Source organism: Spermophilus citellus (genome assembly GCF_964194105.1).
Source record: "Spermophilus citellus genome assembly, chromosome: 18".
NCBI lineage: Eukaryota > Metazoa > Chordata > Mammalia > Rodentia > Sciuridae > Spermophilus > Spermophilus citellus.
In genome coordinates this window covers 33,757,125-33,774,809 of record NC_138200.1, presented here as the reverse complement: position 1 = coordinate 33,774,809, position 17,685 = coordinate 33,757,125, and the positions used below count along the sequence as shown (strand labels likewise).

The following is a 17,685-nucleotide window of genomic DNA, read 5'->3' as shown; positions in this document are numbered from 1 at the left end:
TTACCTTTGATACACATTGTAGGAAAATGCTCAAAGCAGTTTCTACAGCATAATCTGGAATCTTTTACTTTTAGACTGGAATTCAGCAAACTTTTTCTGTAAAGAGGCAGATAGTAAATATTTTAGGCTTTGTGTACCATGCAATCTCTGTCACAACTACTTTACTTTGTCATAATAGCTGGAAATTAGCTACAAAAACAGGAGATGGGTGAGATTTGGCACCCAGATTGTAGTTTTCCAGTTGTTAATGTAGACCATTATTCTCTAAATATATGGATAGAAATTACAAACTATTAAAATGTCTGTATATTTTGGAATAGATTCTTTGGTAATGCTTCTTGTGACTGAGTAGCTATTTAGTTTAATTCTGTTTTTGTTGAGTCATTACTCTTTAAAGAAGCAAGTTTTAACTTTCATTTTAAACATATGATTTAAGGAAAAAATCTTACAATGTGTCTAAAAAACCAAAACTTTAAAAATTATCCTTTTTGATTTTGAAAAAGGATAGGAAGAAGGAAAAATGGAAAAGGAAAGTATCCTTATTCCCTCCGCCTCCTACAAGTTTATCTTTGAAAAGTATAAGTTAAAACAAAGTCTCTAGTCTAGGGAACACCAGACATAGTTGAGGGAGGGCTACTATATTTATCTTAGGAACATTAGGTGAAAATTTGACTTGGTAAATATTGAGTTCTTGGTAGATACTGAGTTCTTGGTAAATGTTGAGTTGTGTTCCAAATAAGAGATCAGAAATAATCTTCTCTAGGGAATCTCAAGAGCCCAGGAGAAAAAGCCTGAAATAAAAATACTGTCATTCATTCTTTCACAGTCAAGTTCCACATATGTGTACATGCTTCTAATCACCTTTTTTGCTAATACTTCTAAATGTGAACACTTTACCAGGAATAGCCCAGATACCTGGAAGAAAGTATCTAATATGTGAAAGGCTGAGACTAAATCAAAAGGTATGAAGAAATAACTTAGAGAAAACAAGTCTTTGCTTTGAGAAGAAAAAAAATCAAAACTATCATTAATAATCGTTAGCAAAAGAAGATATAATCATGAAACTAGACCAAATAATATTTGAAAGGCAATTACAGAGGTCAAAAAGGTACCTGAGGAACTTCAAAATATAAACTTGAAAATATTCAGAAGCACCCAAAGCATATATGATTCTCAGAAATGAAAAACCTTGATAGAAAATTTAAAGATAAAATTGAAGAAAAGTTCCAGAAAGGATAGTAATAGGAAAAGAGGTTAAAAAAATAAGATGGAAAAGATAATAAATTCTCAGGTCTAACATCTATAAATAATCAGTTTCAGAAAGGAAAAAAACCCTAAAAAACACAGAAGATGGAGGAGAGAAGGAAGTCTTCAATGAAACAATTCAAGAAATGTTCCCAAACCTGAAGGAGCTTTAGTTTCTATATTAAGAGAACCTGTGAAATTCCCAGTCTAAAGGATGGTTAAAAATAGAAATGATACCTCAGTGTTTCTTCATATTATGTATCTCTAGAAAGAGAAAAATCATTTAGGTTTTCAGAAAAAGAGGAAAGAATCAAAATGATATTGGAATACAGTGAAATATTGCCTAGCAAGGAACAAATTATTATTATATTAATACCATTGATGAATTTTTAAAACATTAAAAGAAGCTAGACACAAGAGAACATATTATATGATGCCATTTATATAAAGTTTAGTAAGAGAATCTTATGGAAATGGAAATCAGTACAGTGGTTACTGGTGGGCGTAGGAAGGGACTAACTATAAAAGCATGAGGGATTTTCTGGAGTAAAAGAAATTTTGTATATCATCATTTTGTGGGTTATATGAGTGTATGCATTTATCAGAACTCATCAGTTGTCTTCTTAATGTATTTGTGTATTTCACTGTTATGTAACTTTAGTGATAATTTTAAAAAATAACTATAAAAAAGTTTTGAAAAAAGATTCAATTCAGGGAAAACAATGTGCAAGAAGAGTGAAATCATTCACATAGTCATTGAAAAATGGGTGTTACTGAAATTGCAGTTCAGAATGAGAAGGTGAGGGCACAAAACCAGAGTGTTTGTGGTGGGAACAGGAGATGCAAAACAAAAAAAATCCTAATTTTTCATGGTGGGAACTGAATATGTAATGTCTAAACCAATAATTGAATTAGCATCTTCTAAAAAAAGTTACTTAGAGATAGATTTGTTTTTGTAAAAACAAAGAGAAGTAACTGAAAAAAAAATCAGTAGTTGCATCTGGAAAGTGGGAAATTTGCATGGAGGGATGGATGGACTTCTTTTTTTTTGTAACAAGTTTTGTAAAATAATTTGACTAAATTATTTGCGTGTTTAATTTTGATTGAAATGTCAAAATAACAAAATCATAGTACAAGCTGAAAAGGGCACTTGGAAAAAAATCCACCAAGATGTTTTTTGTGGTTTTGGCTGGCTCATAATTTAATAGGGGGTTTTATCTTTATTTTTTTATCTTTATTTTTTTATCTTTATTTTTCAAATTCTCAATTTTATTTTTTTGTGGTATTAGGGATTGAACCTAGGAATGTTCTGCTTTTGAGCTACATTTTTATTTTGTATTGAGATAGTTCTCATTGGGTGAAGCTGGCCTTGAATTTGGCAATCTTCCTGTCTCAGCATCCTGAGTCACTAGGATTACAAGCATGATCCACCATGCCCACCTTGTTTTTCAGATTTTCTTACTGTGAACTTGGATTTCATCTGTAATGAGGAGGGGAAGGGTGGAAATAAATGTTGTTCTTGTTTTCTATAGCAGGGCTATAAGGTAACAATATTAATATATTATCATTGATGTTCAGAAATAAACATCTAGGGTTAGAAATTTTGATTGAACTAATAGTAGTGAGGAAAAAGAAATAGATGAGATTCTTATAGAAATGATGTAGCTATTGGACTGTGTATGTATAGAAATAGAGTCTCCATTTCAATACCTTTGTGTAATTTAAAAAAAAATTAGTAGCATAACATTAAACATTGTACAATTATGTATAATATTTATTGTCATTAAAAGAAATACTTGAAAGCTTTATAATTTTTTTTAAAGTTGCTGCATTTATATTAAGCTTTCCCTTTTTCTTTTAACAGAGAAACAGGAAAAGGAAATTGACATCTATGCTAACCTCTCTGATGAAAAGGCTTTCGTGTTTTCAGTCGCCTTGGCAGAAATAAATAGAAAGATTATCAATCAAAGACTTATTCTCTGATACTTGTCTGCACAATCTGTTGAAACTTTCTTCAGGATTACATCAGCAAATTGTCAAACAGTTGTGGACTCTCAGGAGCATTCTGACTGCATCAATAAGGGCCATTGATTTTTTTTCTTTTTTTTTTTTTTTTTTCCCTTTCTGTCATTTAGCCTGTGCCACACTTTGGAAACAAAGCTGTAGGCTTGGACTATTTTGGTATTTCCTTGTTTACCAAGGAGAATTGTCAGTGTTTTGTGTTGGCATATAAGTAAGTGTATTTACAAAACAAAGTGCTGGATGGGTATTAAGAGGATAAAAAGGGGTAGGACTAACTGCTGAAGTATGAAAACTAGGGAAATAAAATGTTTGATAGTTTTCAGGTTTGCCACCAGAGATGCAATATTTTAAATACTGTCAGAAAGATTGACTTTTAAATATATATATTTCAGATTTTCAGCTCTAACGGACTGCATATATACAGTTCATTTACTTTTAATAAATTGGCAATTGATATTTTATTGAATGGGGAATTAAGAATATAAACTGTAAATTTTGTCTTACATTGATTTTTTTTTCTTGGCCATTATTTTTTTATGACTTAAGGTATGAGTTATATTTTAGGAGATACTTTCCAGACAGTTTGGAAGTTTGGGTGCTATATGAAGAAAAACATTTAAAGATATATCATACTTCAGATATTAACACCTCTTTTTCTTGAATGTAATTTATTTATTGGTTAAAAAAAAACAAACTTTTCTGCTCTCAAGATGGTGCCTGTTAACCTAAACATAAAATATATTTATTATTATTACATGCAAAATATTTCTTAGATAGCCACTTTTAAGCAGTAATGTTTTATCTGAGTGGATGTTCATTCATACATCCTGATGATTATTTAAAGTGTTACTTAATCTCCTGGAAGAAAAAATAAATCTTAATATTGAAGCTAAGTAGATTAAATAGTGTGGTATAAGCTTTTTGTCCTAGTGAAGTTTGTGAAATTTATTTCAATTCTTAATTTTTCTAGTGTCAAATCTTAAGTTTTTATAATTGACTTATTTTATACTAAATGTTTTCTATTTGGCAATTTAATGACTAATGTATTCAAAGTTGGCAGTAACTCCCCTTCTTTTCAATTCCTCCTCACCCAATCTGTTTGGAAGTCCCAAGCTAACTAGGGAAGTTAGTTACCAATTAGACCTGGTCCCTATTAAAGAGAACTCCCCCTTTTGGGTATATATGTGTATATATATATCTCCCCCACATACATGCATGTGAATACTCACACATACATACATATTTTTTAATTAACACAATTACATATTTATGAGGCACAGGGTTATTGGCATATTCATCATCTCAAACCTATCATTTCTTTGTGCTGTGAACATTCAAAATCCTCTCTTGTATACATTTTGAAATATATAATTATTGTCAATCATAGTCCCTTTCCCTTTAAACAACAGCATTGTCAATTTTATTCTTCATCTTGTATCTCCTGTCACCCTCAAAGGTTCCTTTCCTTAAAGGAAAAAGGACTACATTTTTTTTCTCTATTTAAATTGGTAGCCAGCAGAGGGAGCTTATGAGGTACTCAAGATGAACTGTAGAATTTTCCTAAGAATTTTTTTTCTTTTAATACATATATATACCTGCAGGTACTACTGCACTTATCTTGTATGCATTTTAAATAAAGGTTTCCCAAGAATGTAATGTGATTTTATCTTTGAAACATACTATATGAAAGCTATTTTTATTTTGAGCAAGAAAATGTAAACCTGATTAACATGAGATTCCTTATGAACATAATTATGTCCTCAGAAAAACAAGAACAACTTATGGAGAGTTATCTCTTTAAAGAATTATCATGTCAGAGTCTATCCATTTAAAACTGAACACTATTAGAGAAAAGTTGTGTTAAAATACTCATTGAAAGGAAAAGGGAAGATACTGACCTGAGCTTACTGTATAGCAAATTATTTTACTTTAGATGCTCATGAGGTTATTTAAAAATAATGCTTATTTAAATATTTCTTTGGCAAAGATATAAACTAGGTTTTTGTTAGTGACAAAAGTCATTCTACCATTTTGTCTGAAAATTGTGTTTTCTGGTAGATGTATTTATAAATTTTGGTATAAAGCTAAAAAATTTGTCTAGATTTTTTTTTAAAGAAAATCCTTTTTTTTTTAAAGAGAGAGAGAGGGAGGAGAGAAAGAATTTTAATATTTATTTTTTAGTTTTCGGCAGACACAACATCTTTGTATGTGATGCTGAGGATCGAACCCGTGCCGCACGCATGCCAGGCGAGCGCGCTACCGCTTGAGCCACATCCCCAGCCCCTGTCTAGATGTTTTATAATAGCCCCAGAAAATATTACTTTGCCCCTGGTGTTGGAAAAAACCTCTTGTGAAAGCAGATATCCTTAGAACAAAATTATAGTCCTTTAATTACTCGATATAAAATTTGTTCTTCTGTAATATCTGTATGATTACATTCAGAATGTCCTGATGGTTCCATGATTAGATAAGGTCTGTTGAAAATGTTTATTTTTAAATGTAAGCAAGAATAAAAATAATATGGGAGAGAGGCTGGGGATGTGGCCAAGCGGTAGCGCGCTTACCTGGCATGCGTGCGGCCCCGGTTCAATCCTAAGCACCACATACCAACAAAGATGTTGTTGTGTCCGCCGAGAACTAAAAAATAAATATTAAAAATTCTCTCTCTCGCTCTCTCTCTCTCCTCTCTCACTCTCTCTTAAAAAAAAATAATAATAATATGGGAGAATTTGGAGGGTAGGTTAAAGAAAAAAAAATTGTATGTTACCCCCCCCCCCAAGTTCCTAACTCCATAGTATTCTAAAATGTTTAGGGGAGCAGTTTAGCAACTTCAGTCTTGCAAATTATTTCTAAAGTAGTAATCATTGGAAGTGACCAAGCAGCTTGAGGCAGTTTATGTTCTAATGAGATAAAAATTGCAACTGTAGGGCCGGGATGTACCTTTTTAAGAGGTCTTGCTTAGCATATGTGAAGTCCTGGGTTTTCAGATCCTCAGCACCAAAAATAATAATAAAAAAATTTACAATTACAAATGACTTAAAAAATTAATTCAAGTAAATTCTTAGTTCTTTAAATTTCAGAAATATTTAAGAAAAAGTCAACAACATCTGTGTTGCTTCCTAAAGGTAATTATTTCAGTGCTTTTTCCTAAGAATTTACATTACAAAATACTTGATTTCCTAAATTCTAGTAATTGTACTTGATTATCCAAATCTGATTATAAAAATGACTTTTATAATATATTTTATTTGTGACTTGTCTCAACCTGTGTGTTCATCTTAAATTTGAAGAACTTAAGCTCTTTGTATATTTATTATAAAAATATTAATAAAATTGATTCATCTTTCAAAGAGCATTCTAGATACAAGAAATCATACTGTTAGTCCCTGCTCCCTCACCGGTGGAAACCAGGACTGCAAAGCATGAACTTTACCACTGACCTACTCAGCCTTTTGCCATGTTTTAATGGATTGTTTTTTGTCGTCGAGTTGTAGGAGTTCTCTTGGTCCTTACCAAATACATGATTTGCAATATGCTCTCCCATTCTGTGAGTGACCTTTTCACTTTGTTGAGTCTTCTGATGCAGAGAAATTTAAAATTTTGATTTATTCTATTCTAATTTATTTATTTTGTTGTTTGTGCTTTTGTTGTCATATACAAGACATAATTGTGAAATCCAGTGATATGAAGCTTTTTCCCATGTTGTCAAATTTAATGTATTCTTCCCTAAACTATTTAAACTCATAGTTTTGGATTGGTGCCTTACATTCTTTCTAATTTAAAAAAATTTTAGTGTTTTCTGTCTTTTTAGACTTTAAAACTTACATTTTTCTAAACAATTTTTTTTTCTTCTTTATAATCATTTTTTGTTTTGGTACACCAGGATTGAGCCCAGGGCACTTAACCACTGAGCCACATTCCAGCATTTTTGTTGTTGTTGTTGTTGTTGTTGTTTAAATTTTTTTATTTTGACAGAATCTTATTAAGTTGTTTAGAGCCTTGATAAGTTGCCGAGGCTGGACTTAGCAAGGCTCTAAACAACTTAATATTATTTTACAAGCTCTATTTTTACATTTGGAGGCGTGTATGTATTTACAAATTTAATTACTATTTTTTTTCTGATTTTGTGCTGTTTTAACTCAGTTTAAAAAATATTTATTTATTCATTGTAAAACTGAGGATTGAACCGAGGACCCTGGGCATTCTGGTCAAGCGCACTGCTACTGAGCTACATCTCCAGCCTTTAACTCAGTTCTTACAGTCTGAACATTAGTGTTTATTTTTAAAGAATTCAGTTGTAGTAATGAATATCTAACATATAAAGCAAACTTTCCATAATTAAAAGGCTTTAGGATGGACTGAATAATTCTTTTCACCATAATCAAAATTGCCTTTTGTATTGTTAAAAAATCTTAAGTATCTTATCCTCTGATTGAGCAGTTCGTTGTGGTTTGCTGGTTTTTGTTATTTTGACATTTTGTCTACAATCTGTGTGCCTTTTCTTTTGCTTGCATTAATGCACTGGCTAGAACTTGCAGTAGTATCAAAAAAGATTGGTGAAAGAGGAGATTATTTGCCTTGATTCCAATTGTAGAGGGTAAAACATTTAGTCTTATACCACTAAATATACTGCTAATTATCATTATTTTGTTTGTTTTTGAAAGAAACTCTTTACTAGATTGAGAAAAATTCTCTTCTGTGTCCTCTTATTGTAAGTTCTTACGATGAACATATGCTGAATTTATCTTTATTTTTATTTATTTATTTTTATATGGTGCTGAGGATCCAACCCAAGGCCTCACGTGTGCAAGGCAAGCTCTCTACCACTGAGCTACAACCCCAGAACCCTTTAACATGTTAATATGGAAGTTCCCATTGATTTTTGATTATTGAAGCCAGCCTTACATTTCCCAAGAAAAACTTCACTTAGTTGTGTTACATTAGAATTTTTATTTAATAAATTCAACTTGGTTAATATTTTCTTGAGAACTTTAATAATTTTGTTTGTGATACTAATTTCATATACTCAGTTGGGGAGTATTTTCTCCATTTTATTTTGTGGAAAAGACTGTAGAATTGAATTATTATTTAAATATTTGATAGAATTCACCAGTGAAACCATCAGGGCATATAGATTTCTGTTTGAAAAGGATTTTACTGTGGATTAATTATTATTATTTTGGAACTGGGCAGCCCTTTTTATTTTTTATTTTGAGACAGTGTTTCCCTGAGTTGCTTAGGGCCTTCCTCAATTGCTGAGGCTGACTTGTGTCCTCCTGCGTCAACTTCTTGAGTCAATGGGATTACAGGCAGGCATCTGTGCTACTGTGCCTGGCTCCTGAATTAAATTTATTTTTAATGGTCATGAATAATTTTAGTGATGTATTTCTATTTGGTTGAGTTCTGTGATTATCAAGGAATTGGCCTATTTCATCATGTCTTCTCTTTTTGACAGTTTACTATAGGTTTATTAATTGTATGGCTCTTTCCTAAGAACTAGCCTGTAGTTTATTGATATGCTCTGTTGTTTTTCTGTTTTAAGTTTCATAGATTTCTTTTCTTTATTGTTTCTTCCATTCTACTTGCCTTGGTTTTATATGTTCCTCTTTTTCTAGTTCCTTACGGAAGAAGTTTAGATTGTTGATTTCATGCTTTTCTAACAAAAACATTTGATGGTATAAAATTGCCTTTAGGCACTTTTGTTATTTCCCAAATCTTGTTGTATTACAATTTCATTTTTGTTAAATTCCAAATATTTTCTGATTTTCATTGATAACTGTCAGTGATTTGTTTGTTTTATTATGGTCAGAATATATTTAGTATGATTTCAGTTCTTTTAAAATTGTTAGGATATGGATTGGTCTTGGTAAATGTTCCATGTACACTTGAAAAAAATGAAGATGCTACTGATATTGTTTAGTTCTGTTTCCTTAATGATTTTCTACTAGATTCCTATAGTGGGAGAGGAGTATTGACATCTCCCAACTACATGAATCTATTTCTCCCTTTAGTTCTGTTGTTTTTTGCTGTATGTATTTTGATCTCTGTTGTTGGGTGCATAAATATCCTTGGTATGTCTTCTTGATGAACTAACCCCTTTTGTCATTATTTAATGTCCTTCTTACTGCTAATTTTCTTTACTTTATAATACTTTGTCTGATATTAATACTTAGAACCAATCCATTTTATTTCTTTTTTATTTTTTTGGTACCAGGGACTGAACCCAGAGGCACTTAACCACTGAGTCACATCCCCAGCTCTTTTTAAATTTTTTTTTTGAGACAGTGTCTTGCTAAGTTGATTAGGGCCTTGCCTAGTTCAGAGCTACCCTTGGCTTCTTCTTTCTCTGCCTCCCAAATCACTGGCATTATAGGTATGCGCCATACCTGACCCATTTTTTTTTCCTTTTGATTCATGTTGCATGGTGGTTTTTTCCTAAATCATTTTTAAAACTACCTATATCATCATATTTAAAGTGAATTTTTTTGTAAACAGTGTATAGTGTTTCCTGTCTTACTTCTGACAATATTTTATTGTTATTTAGACCATTTACATTTAATTAGTTTATGTATTTGGATTTAAATATGCCACTTTATGTTTTCTGTATGATCCCTCTCTTTTAAGTCCTTTTGTTTTCCCTTCCTCTTCTTTTTTTGACCCACTTCTGGATTTTTCGAATATTTCTTAGTATATTAATTTATCTATTGTGATTTTTTTTAATGTATCTATAATATTTTTAGTGTTTGCTCTGGAGATTACCATAAAGAAGCTTAATGTTTACAGTTCACTTAAAATCAGTATTTTATAAGTTTAAGTAGAAATATGAAACCTGTCAGTTAATATTATAATTTTTGCTTTGATCTATTACAGATTTTTTAAATTCAAGACAATACTCCATCATATTTACCCAGATATTTATCATTTCTCTTACTCTTCTTAAATTTCCTGATGTTCCAAAGTTTGTGTTGGTGTTATGAGCTTTCTATCTGGAAAACTTCTTTCAGCATTTCTTTTAGAGCTAGTATGCTGTAAATGGTCTTAATTTTCCTTCATCTGAGAATATCCTTATTTTAATTTACCTCATGAAAGATATTTTGGCTGGATGTGAACTCTGTGTCAACAGTTATTTACTTTTAACACATTAAAAATTGTCATGTGATTTCTGATGAGAAATGTATAGCCATTCAAATAATTTTTCCCTTACATAAAACCTGATTTTTCTCTGGCAACATCAGGAGGCTTTGTATTTTGTTTTTATTGGTTTTATTATGATGTGCCTGCATATAGGATTTCTTTGAATTTATCCTGTTTGGGGCTAATGAGCTTCAATGTGTAGGTTCATGTCTTTGACCTAATATGCTAAGTTTTCAACCATTTAGGTATTTTTTTTTTTCTGTTTCACTTTCTTCTCTTCTTCTGAGAGTCCAGTGACACAAAATGTTATACTTTTTGTTATTGTTTTGTAGAGGTGCTATTGATTTATTTCATTTTTAAGTATTCAATTGACATAAAAATTGTATGTATTTGTACTGTGCAATTTGATGTATATGTGTACATTGTGAGATGGCTAAAATCAAGATAACGAACATTTATACTACCACATACACTTATTTTTAGTGGCTATAACACTTAGCAATTTGCTTTGTATATTGTTATTAGCTACAGGCACCAGGATATATAATAGATCCCTTGAACTTATTCCTCCTGGATCACCGAAATAGCCCTCCACCAACATCTCCCTGACCTACACTGCCCCCATAACTATCATTCTGTTGTTTCTGTAAGTTTAGCGTTTTTAGATTCACATTTTAATGAATATATTATAGAGTATTTGTCTTTCTGCCTGGTTTATTTTACCTAACATTCTCAATGTTTATCCCTGTTGCCACAATTAGTAAGATTGCCTTCTTTTTAAAAGTTGAATAGTATTCCCTTTTTTCCATACATAAAGCATTCCATACTTTATTCATCGTTGAACACATAGGTTGATTTCATACTTGGCTATTGTGAATAGTGCTACAGTGCACGTGGGAATGCAGATGTTCTTCAAGTATTGACTTTATTTTTATTGGATATATACACACAGAAGTGGGTTTGCTGAATCCTATAGTAGCTCTGTTTTCAGTTTTTTGAGTAACCTCCTTGTTGTTTTCCAAAATGACTGGACTAATTTACATTCCCCCATTACAGTGTATAAGGGTTCCCATTTCTCCATATCCTCATCAACACTTGTTATCTTTAGTGTTTTTGGTAATAGCAATCCAAATGGATATGAGATAATTACCATTGTAGTTTTGATTTGCATTTCTCTGCTGATTAGTGATGTTGAACACCTTTTCATATACCTGTTATCCATGTGTATCTTCTTTTGAGAAGTGTCTGTGTAGGACACTTTATTTTTTTATTTTTTAATCTTGAGACAGGGTCTCAAATAAGTTGCTGAAGCTAGCCTTGAACTTGTGATCCTCCTGTTTCAGCCTCCTAAGTCACTGGGGTTATAGGGATGCACCACTGTGCCCAGCTTCTTTGCCAAATTTGAAATTGAATTATTTCTCTTCTTAATATTGTTTTGAGTTCCTTATGTATTGTAAGGGGATATTAGCCCCTTACATATATATCTTGCAAATATTTTTTCCCTTTCTGTGGGTTGCCTTTTCATTTTGTTGATTATTTCCTTTGCAGAAACTTTTTAGTTTGATATAGTGCCACTTACTTATTGTAAGTGCTTTGTTGCCTGTGATACCCAATCATTGCCAAAGCCTTGAAATATCAAGGAGTTTGTCCCCATTTTTCTTCCAATATTAAGTCTTCATTTACATTTTTAATCTATTTCAAATTAGTTTTTGTATATGATATAAAGGATCAGTTTAAGTATTTTGCATGGTGATATCTAATTTTCCCAGTCCCATTTATTGAAGAAACTTTCCTTTCTCTGTTGTGTCTTCTTGGTGGTCTTGCTGAATATCACAGGCATACCTCAGAGGTGTTGCAAATTTGGTTCCAAACCAGTATAATAAAATATTTTTTTGCAATGAAGTTGATCTTGCATTTTTTGGCTTCCCAGTGCGTATAAAAATTATGTTTACCTTATATCATAGTCTTAACTGTGTAATAACATTGTCTAAAATATGTACCTTGACCTAAAAATATTTATTGCTAATAAATGCTAATGATCATGTAAGCCTTTAGTGAGTCAAAGTCCTTTTGTTGGTGGAGGGTCTTTCCTGCTGAAGGTTGGAATGGCTGTAGCATTTTCTCAAGACAACAAAGTTTACTGTATCTATTTACTCTTTCTTTCACAAAATATGTCTCCATAGGATGTGATGCTGTTTGATAACACTTTATCCCTAATAGAACTTCCCTCAAAATTGGAGTCAATCCTCCAATTATTGTTACTATTAACTGAGTTTATTTAACATTACTAAGTCCTCTATTTCCATTTCAACAAAGGTCATAGCATCTTCACTAGGAGTAGATTGCATCTCAATGAACTATTTTTTTTTTCATTCTTAAGAAGTAACTCCTTATCCATTGAACTTTTGTCATGGGATTGTAGCAAATCAGTTACATCCTTAGGCTCCATTTTAATTCTATTTCTCTTGCCATTTCCAGTACAGCTACAGTTATTTCCTTCACTGAAATCTTGAGCCCCCCTGCAAGTCAACTGTGAAAGTGTGAATCAGCTTCTTCCAAACTCCTGTTGGTGTTGATTTTTTGACCTTCTCCCATGAATCAAGAATGTTCTTAATGGCATCTAGAATGGTGACTCATTTCCAGAAGGTTTTCAGTTTATTTGCCCAGATCTATTCGAGGAATCACTATCTATGCCAGCTATAGCCTTCTAAAATTTCTTAAGTTAAAAATCACAGTTACTGCTTGATTCATAGACTCTGCATGAGAACATTAATCTCAAATATCTCCATCAGAGTTCTTGGGTGAACAGGTGAGCAGTAATATTTTGAAAGGAATCTTTTAAATTTTTTTTTCTGAGTAGTGGTCTCAACTATCATGTTATAAACAGATGTGCTGCCATCCAGGCTTTGTTGTTTCATTTATAAGCACAGACAGAGTACATTTAGTATATTTCCTAAGGGTCCTAGGATTTTTTGCAGTGGTCATGAGCATTGACTTGAACTAAAAATCAGCTGCATTGGCTTCTAACATGATTTTGAAACTTTGAAGCCAAGCATCGACTTTTCTCCAACTGTGAAAGTCCTATATAGCATTTTCTCCCAGTGTACGACTGTTTACATTGAAAATCTGTTTAGTGTAGTAGTCACCTTCATCAGTTATAATAGCTTAATCCTTGAATAATTTGCCACAGTTTCTACATCAGTAATTGCAATTTTACCTTCCACTTTTGGTTTTGGAGATGGCTTTCTTTCCTTTAACCCCATGAACCAACCTCTTCTACCTTCAACCTTTTCTTCCATTATCTTTTAGACTTTACAGAATTGAAGAAGTTAAGACCTTGCACTGGATTAGGCTTTGGCTTATGGGAATGTCATAGCTGTTGTGATCTTCTATCTAGATCTCTAAAATTTTGTTCATACCAGCAATAAACCTACTTTGCTTTGTATTTTCTCTGGAGTGGCACTTTTAGTTTCTTCTAAGAACATTGCCTTTGCATTTTCAATTTGGCTAATTGGTTCAAGGGGCCTAGCTTTTAGCTTATCTTGCTCAGCTTTCAGCATGGTTTCCTTTGAAACATTTTGGTTTTTAATATCATGTGAAAAGTGTGTGACTCTTCACTTGAACCTTAGAGGCCACCGCAGGGTATTTGTTTGTTTTTTGCAGTACTGGAGATTGAAATCAGGGCATTGCACATGGTAGGCAGGGCCTCTATCACTGAACTCCTTCCCTGGTTCTTTTTTTTTTTTTAATTTTTTAGTTGTTGTTGGACCCTTATTTTATTTGTTCATATGTGGTGCTGAGAATTGAACCCATTGCTTCACATGTGCTAGGCAAGTGCTGTACCACTGAGGCACAACCCCAGCCCTCCTTGGTCCTTTTTTATATTTTATTTAGAGGCAGGATCTCACTAAGTTGCTAAGGATCTCGCTAAGTTGCTGGGGCTGGCTTTGAACTCACAATCCTCTTGGCTTAACCTCTTGAGGTACTGGGATTATAGGCATGCGCCACCATGCCCATCCTTTTTTATTTATTTTACTTTGAAATGGTCTTGCTGAATTGCCCAGCCTGTCCTTGAATGTGTGATCCTCCTCCCTCAGCCTCCTGAGTAACCATTAAAATTTAAAGTGATTATTGATATAATAATTAGTATAATCACTTATATAATGTCCTATGTAGTAGTTGTTTTCTGTTATCTGTCTTTGCTTCCCCTCTTTTCCTGCTTTCTCTGATTGAACATTTTATGTGACTCTTTTCTTTCCTCTCTTGGCATATCAATGATATTTCATTTAAACTTAAAATTAGTTGTAATTAATTTTAGTGGCTGGGCACAATGACACATGCATACAGTCCCAATTACTTGGGAGGCCAAGGCAGGATGATTGCTTGATCCTGGAAGTTTGAGGCCAGCCTGGGCAACATAGTGAGACTTCCTCTCAAATAATATTAATAATAATTTTAGTTGTTGCCCTAGAGTTTGCAGTATAAATTCACAGTACTCTGAGTCCATTTTTAAATAACACTCTACCAGTTCATGTGTGGCACAGGTATAACAGTATTCCCAATTCTTCCTTCTTGTCCCTTTGTAACATTGCTGTTATTTGTCTCATTTATCTATATGCTTTAATCACCCAGTATATTGTTAATTAAGTAGATATATTTTAGATCAATTAAGAATAATAAAAATAAACATTTTATTTTACTTTCATTTAATCCTTTTCCAAAGTGCTTCTTGTCTTTATGTATTCAGGTTTCTGACCTATATCATACTACTTCTCACTGAAGAACTTTTTTTTTTTTTTTTTGTAGTTGTAGATGGACAGAATGCCTTTTATTTTCTGTTTATTTGTACGTGGTGCTTCAAATTCCTTCATTATTTTTGTTTTTATCTCTTCGATTAAGAACTCCCTTGAGTTCTTTCAGCTGTACTATGCTGTTATCATACTAGAACCCTGTTGATGTGATAAGGTGCAAGGAAAAGAAAGCTTTTTATAACCTTAGGACTAAATCTCAATCTTAGTTGAGGGACAGTGCCTCTTGGCATAAGAGTTTCTTAGCTATCCCCTGCCCTCTCCTTTACTAAGGAAGGCTATAGAGGGAAGATGTTGGGTAAATGTCTTGTCCTCTAGATGGATAAGAATCTGGTAAAGGCTTTTCCTCTGTGGGCCTTTATTATAGAAAATGACCTGGGTGTATTTCAGAAGAGTTGTTTTTCTCCTCCCGCTGCCAGGTATATGAAGGCCCCCCCCCCATTGGTTCTTAAACTTTAGAACCTAGAGATATTTTTGGAGTACTTATAAAAGTAGGCCTCCCTCCTTTCAAGATTACAGCTTCTGGAAGTTTCTTACACTTCATACAGCATCTAGCATTGATCAGAATTACCATTCAGATGTTCAAATGTTTATTTATGGCCTCAGAAGTTTCTGCTCCAGGTAAGTGGATCTTGACTGTGATTCTCTGTATATGCTTTTCTATCCAGATTTCAGGGTGACAATTTGCCTTATGACTTCAGTTCTCTGACAAGCCCAGGAAAAGGCATTGCTTTTTTTTGTTTGTTTTTCTAGTTGTTTAGCTCTTTTCTTACAAGGATGGAAGCACTGAATTCCAAGCTCTTTATATGTCAGAGTTGAAACTAGAAGTCTAATCACAGACTTTAATCACATTATAAAATACCTTCACAACAATGCCCAGATTAGTGTTTGAATAACTACTTAAGTCGATATATGCATTATAGTCCACCCCTTGTCAATTTGCCACCCATATACATTTCCTCAAGCCCTACATAATTTCCAAATGAAGACAAGAACAAAGTTATACTTCTGCCTAACATGATACTACTATTCTTCATAAAACTGAAAACATTCTAACTTACCTCAGAAGAGGAATCGAAGTGCCCAGATGATATTCTTGTGTGTCTTTTGACCCTATTCTTAAATACTGTGATGCAATGGTAACCATTATTAATATAACTTAGAGATGATTAGTGGATAAGGGAGGGAAGAAAACCATATCTCTAGGCCTTTGGATACTTTCTATGATAGTATGCTGAGGCAATTCTGGCATTTCAACTTACTTAGTTTGGGCTACCTTTGAGCCCATAGTTCAGCTGACCAACCAAACTGTTTGAACTCCTTCCTGGAGAGTTATATGTTGTTTGATTCTTAGCTACAATTTTATAGTACTTTAAATTTAATCTTGGGATGGCTTAAAGAGCAACATTTTGGAGTCAAACAGACTTGAATTTGTATTCTGACTCTGCTATTTACTAGCTTTGAGATTAGGTATGTTACTTCACCTTCCTAGACCTCAAGTTTCCTCCTCTATAAACTCAACATAGATTAAATAGATAATGTGTTTAAAGTGTTTATAAGCAGTGGTTATTAGTAAATCACACTGTTATGATGCAACTGATATTCTACTGGAGAACTGAGAGTACAAAATCTGTAGATCAGTATGTCAGGCTTGATGGTAGGTTTGCCAAAGCCTTACTTGGAGTCAATCTAGAATAGAAGAATTGTTTTTATATAGGCCACTCCTCAAGAAATGATGTAACTAGGTCCAGAGTCACATTCCTGTAATTCCAGTGATTTGGGAGGCTAGGGCAGGAGGATCAGAAGTTTGAGGTCGTTCTGGAAACTTAAAGAGACCTTGTCTCAGAATAAAAAAAAAAAAGGTTGGCGGTAGCTTAGTGGTAGAGTACCCCTGGGTTTAATCTCTGGTGCCGCCAAAAAAAAAAAAAAGTGACTTTACTGTTAGGCAAAAAGAAAGTGCTAATGAATACACCATTGTACTAGACTGGGAATAAAAGGAAAGGTTGGGAATGTAAAAAAATAATTATTTTAGTATTTTTTATTTGTTATACATGACAGCAGAATGCATTTTGACTCATCATACACATATGGAGCACAGCTTTTCATTTCTCTTGCTGTACATGATGCAGAGTCATACCATTCATGCAATCATACATGTGCATAGGGTTGTTTTGATAATTTGAGAAGGATTTTGACATAGGAATTTATTCCTGAAAGTTAAGAATGGGTGAGGTCATTCATTCATTAATTCATGAATGTGTATTGAGAACTTGATGAGTACTAGGTACTCTGTGAAGGCTTTGGGATCACAGTGGTAAATATTGCAGACAAGATCCCTGTCCTTGTGGCATGTATATTGGGGTATGGGTAGGAATACACAATAAAAAAGTCAGATAATTATATAATGATACTCAAGGTTTGGTGGTAAGGGGAAGCTTTTCTGAGATGTTTACGTTTTAGCTGAGACCTGATGATA

At 33.0% G+C, this 17,685-nt stretch overlaps 2 protein-coding genes across 3 annotated transcripts in view; both read left to right on the top strand.

The window, feature by feature from the left end:
* Positions 1 to 15,025, top strand: part of LOC308637480 (UPF0547 protein C16orf87) — a 38,814-nt gene extending 23,789 nt beyond the window's left edge. For both annotated transcript variants that reach the window (XM_081273853.1, XM_081273852.1), the window contains 2 exons: positions 3,110 to 5,807; positions 6,008 to 15,025. In XM_081273853.1, the coding sequence (XP_081129979.1) occupies positions 3,110 to 3,228 (119 nt within the window). In that variant the 3' untranslated portion in view covers positions 3,229 to 5,807; positions 6,008 to 15,025. The remainder of the gene's footprint in view (positions 1 to 3,109; positions 5,808 to 6,007) is intronic.
* Positions 1 to 17,685, top strand: part of MYLK3 (myosin light chain kinase 3) — a 101,865-nt gene that overhangs the window by 23,698 nt on the left and 60,482 nt on the right. The gene's annotated exons all lie outside the window — the stretch shown is intronic.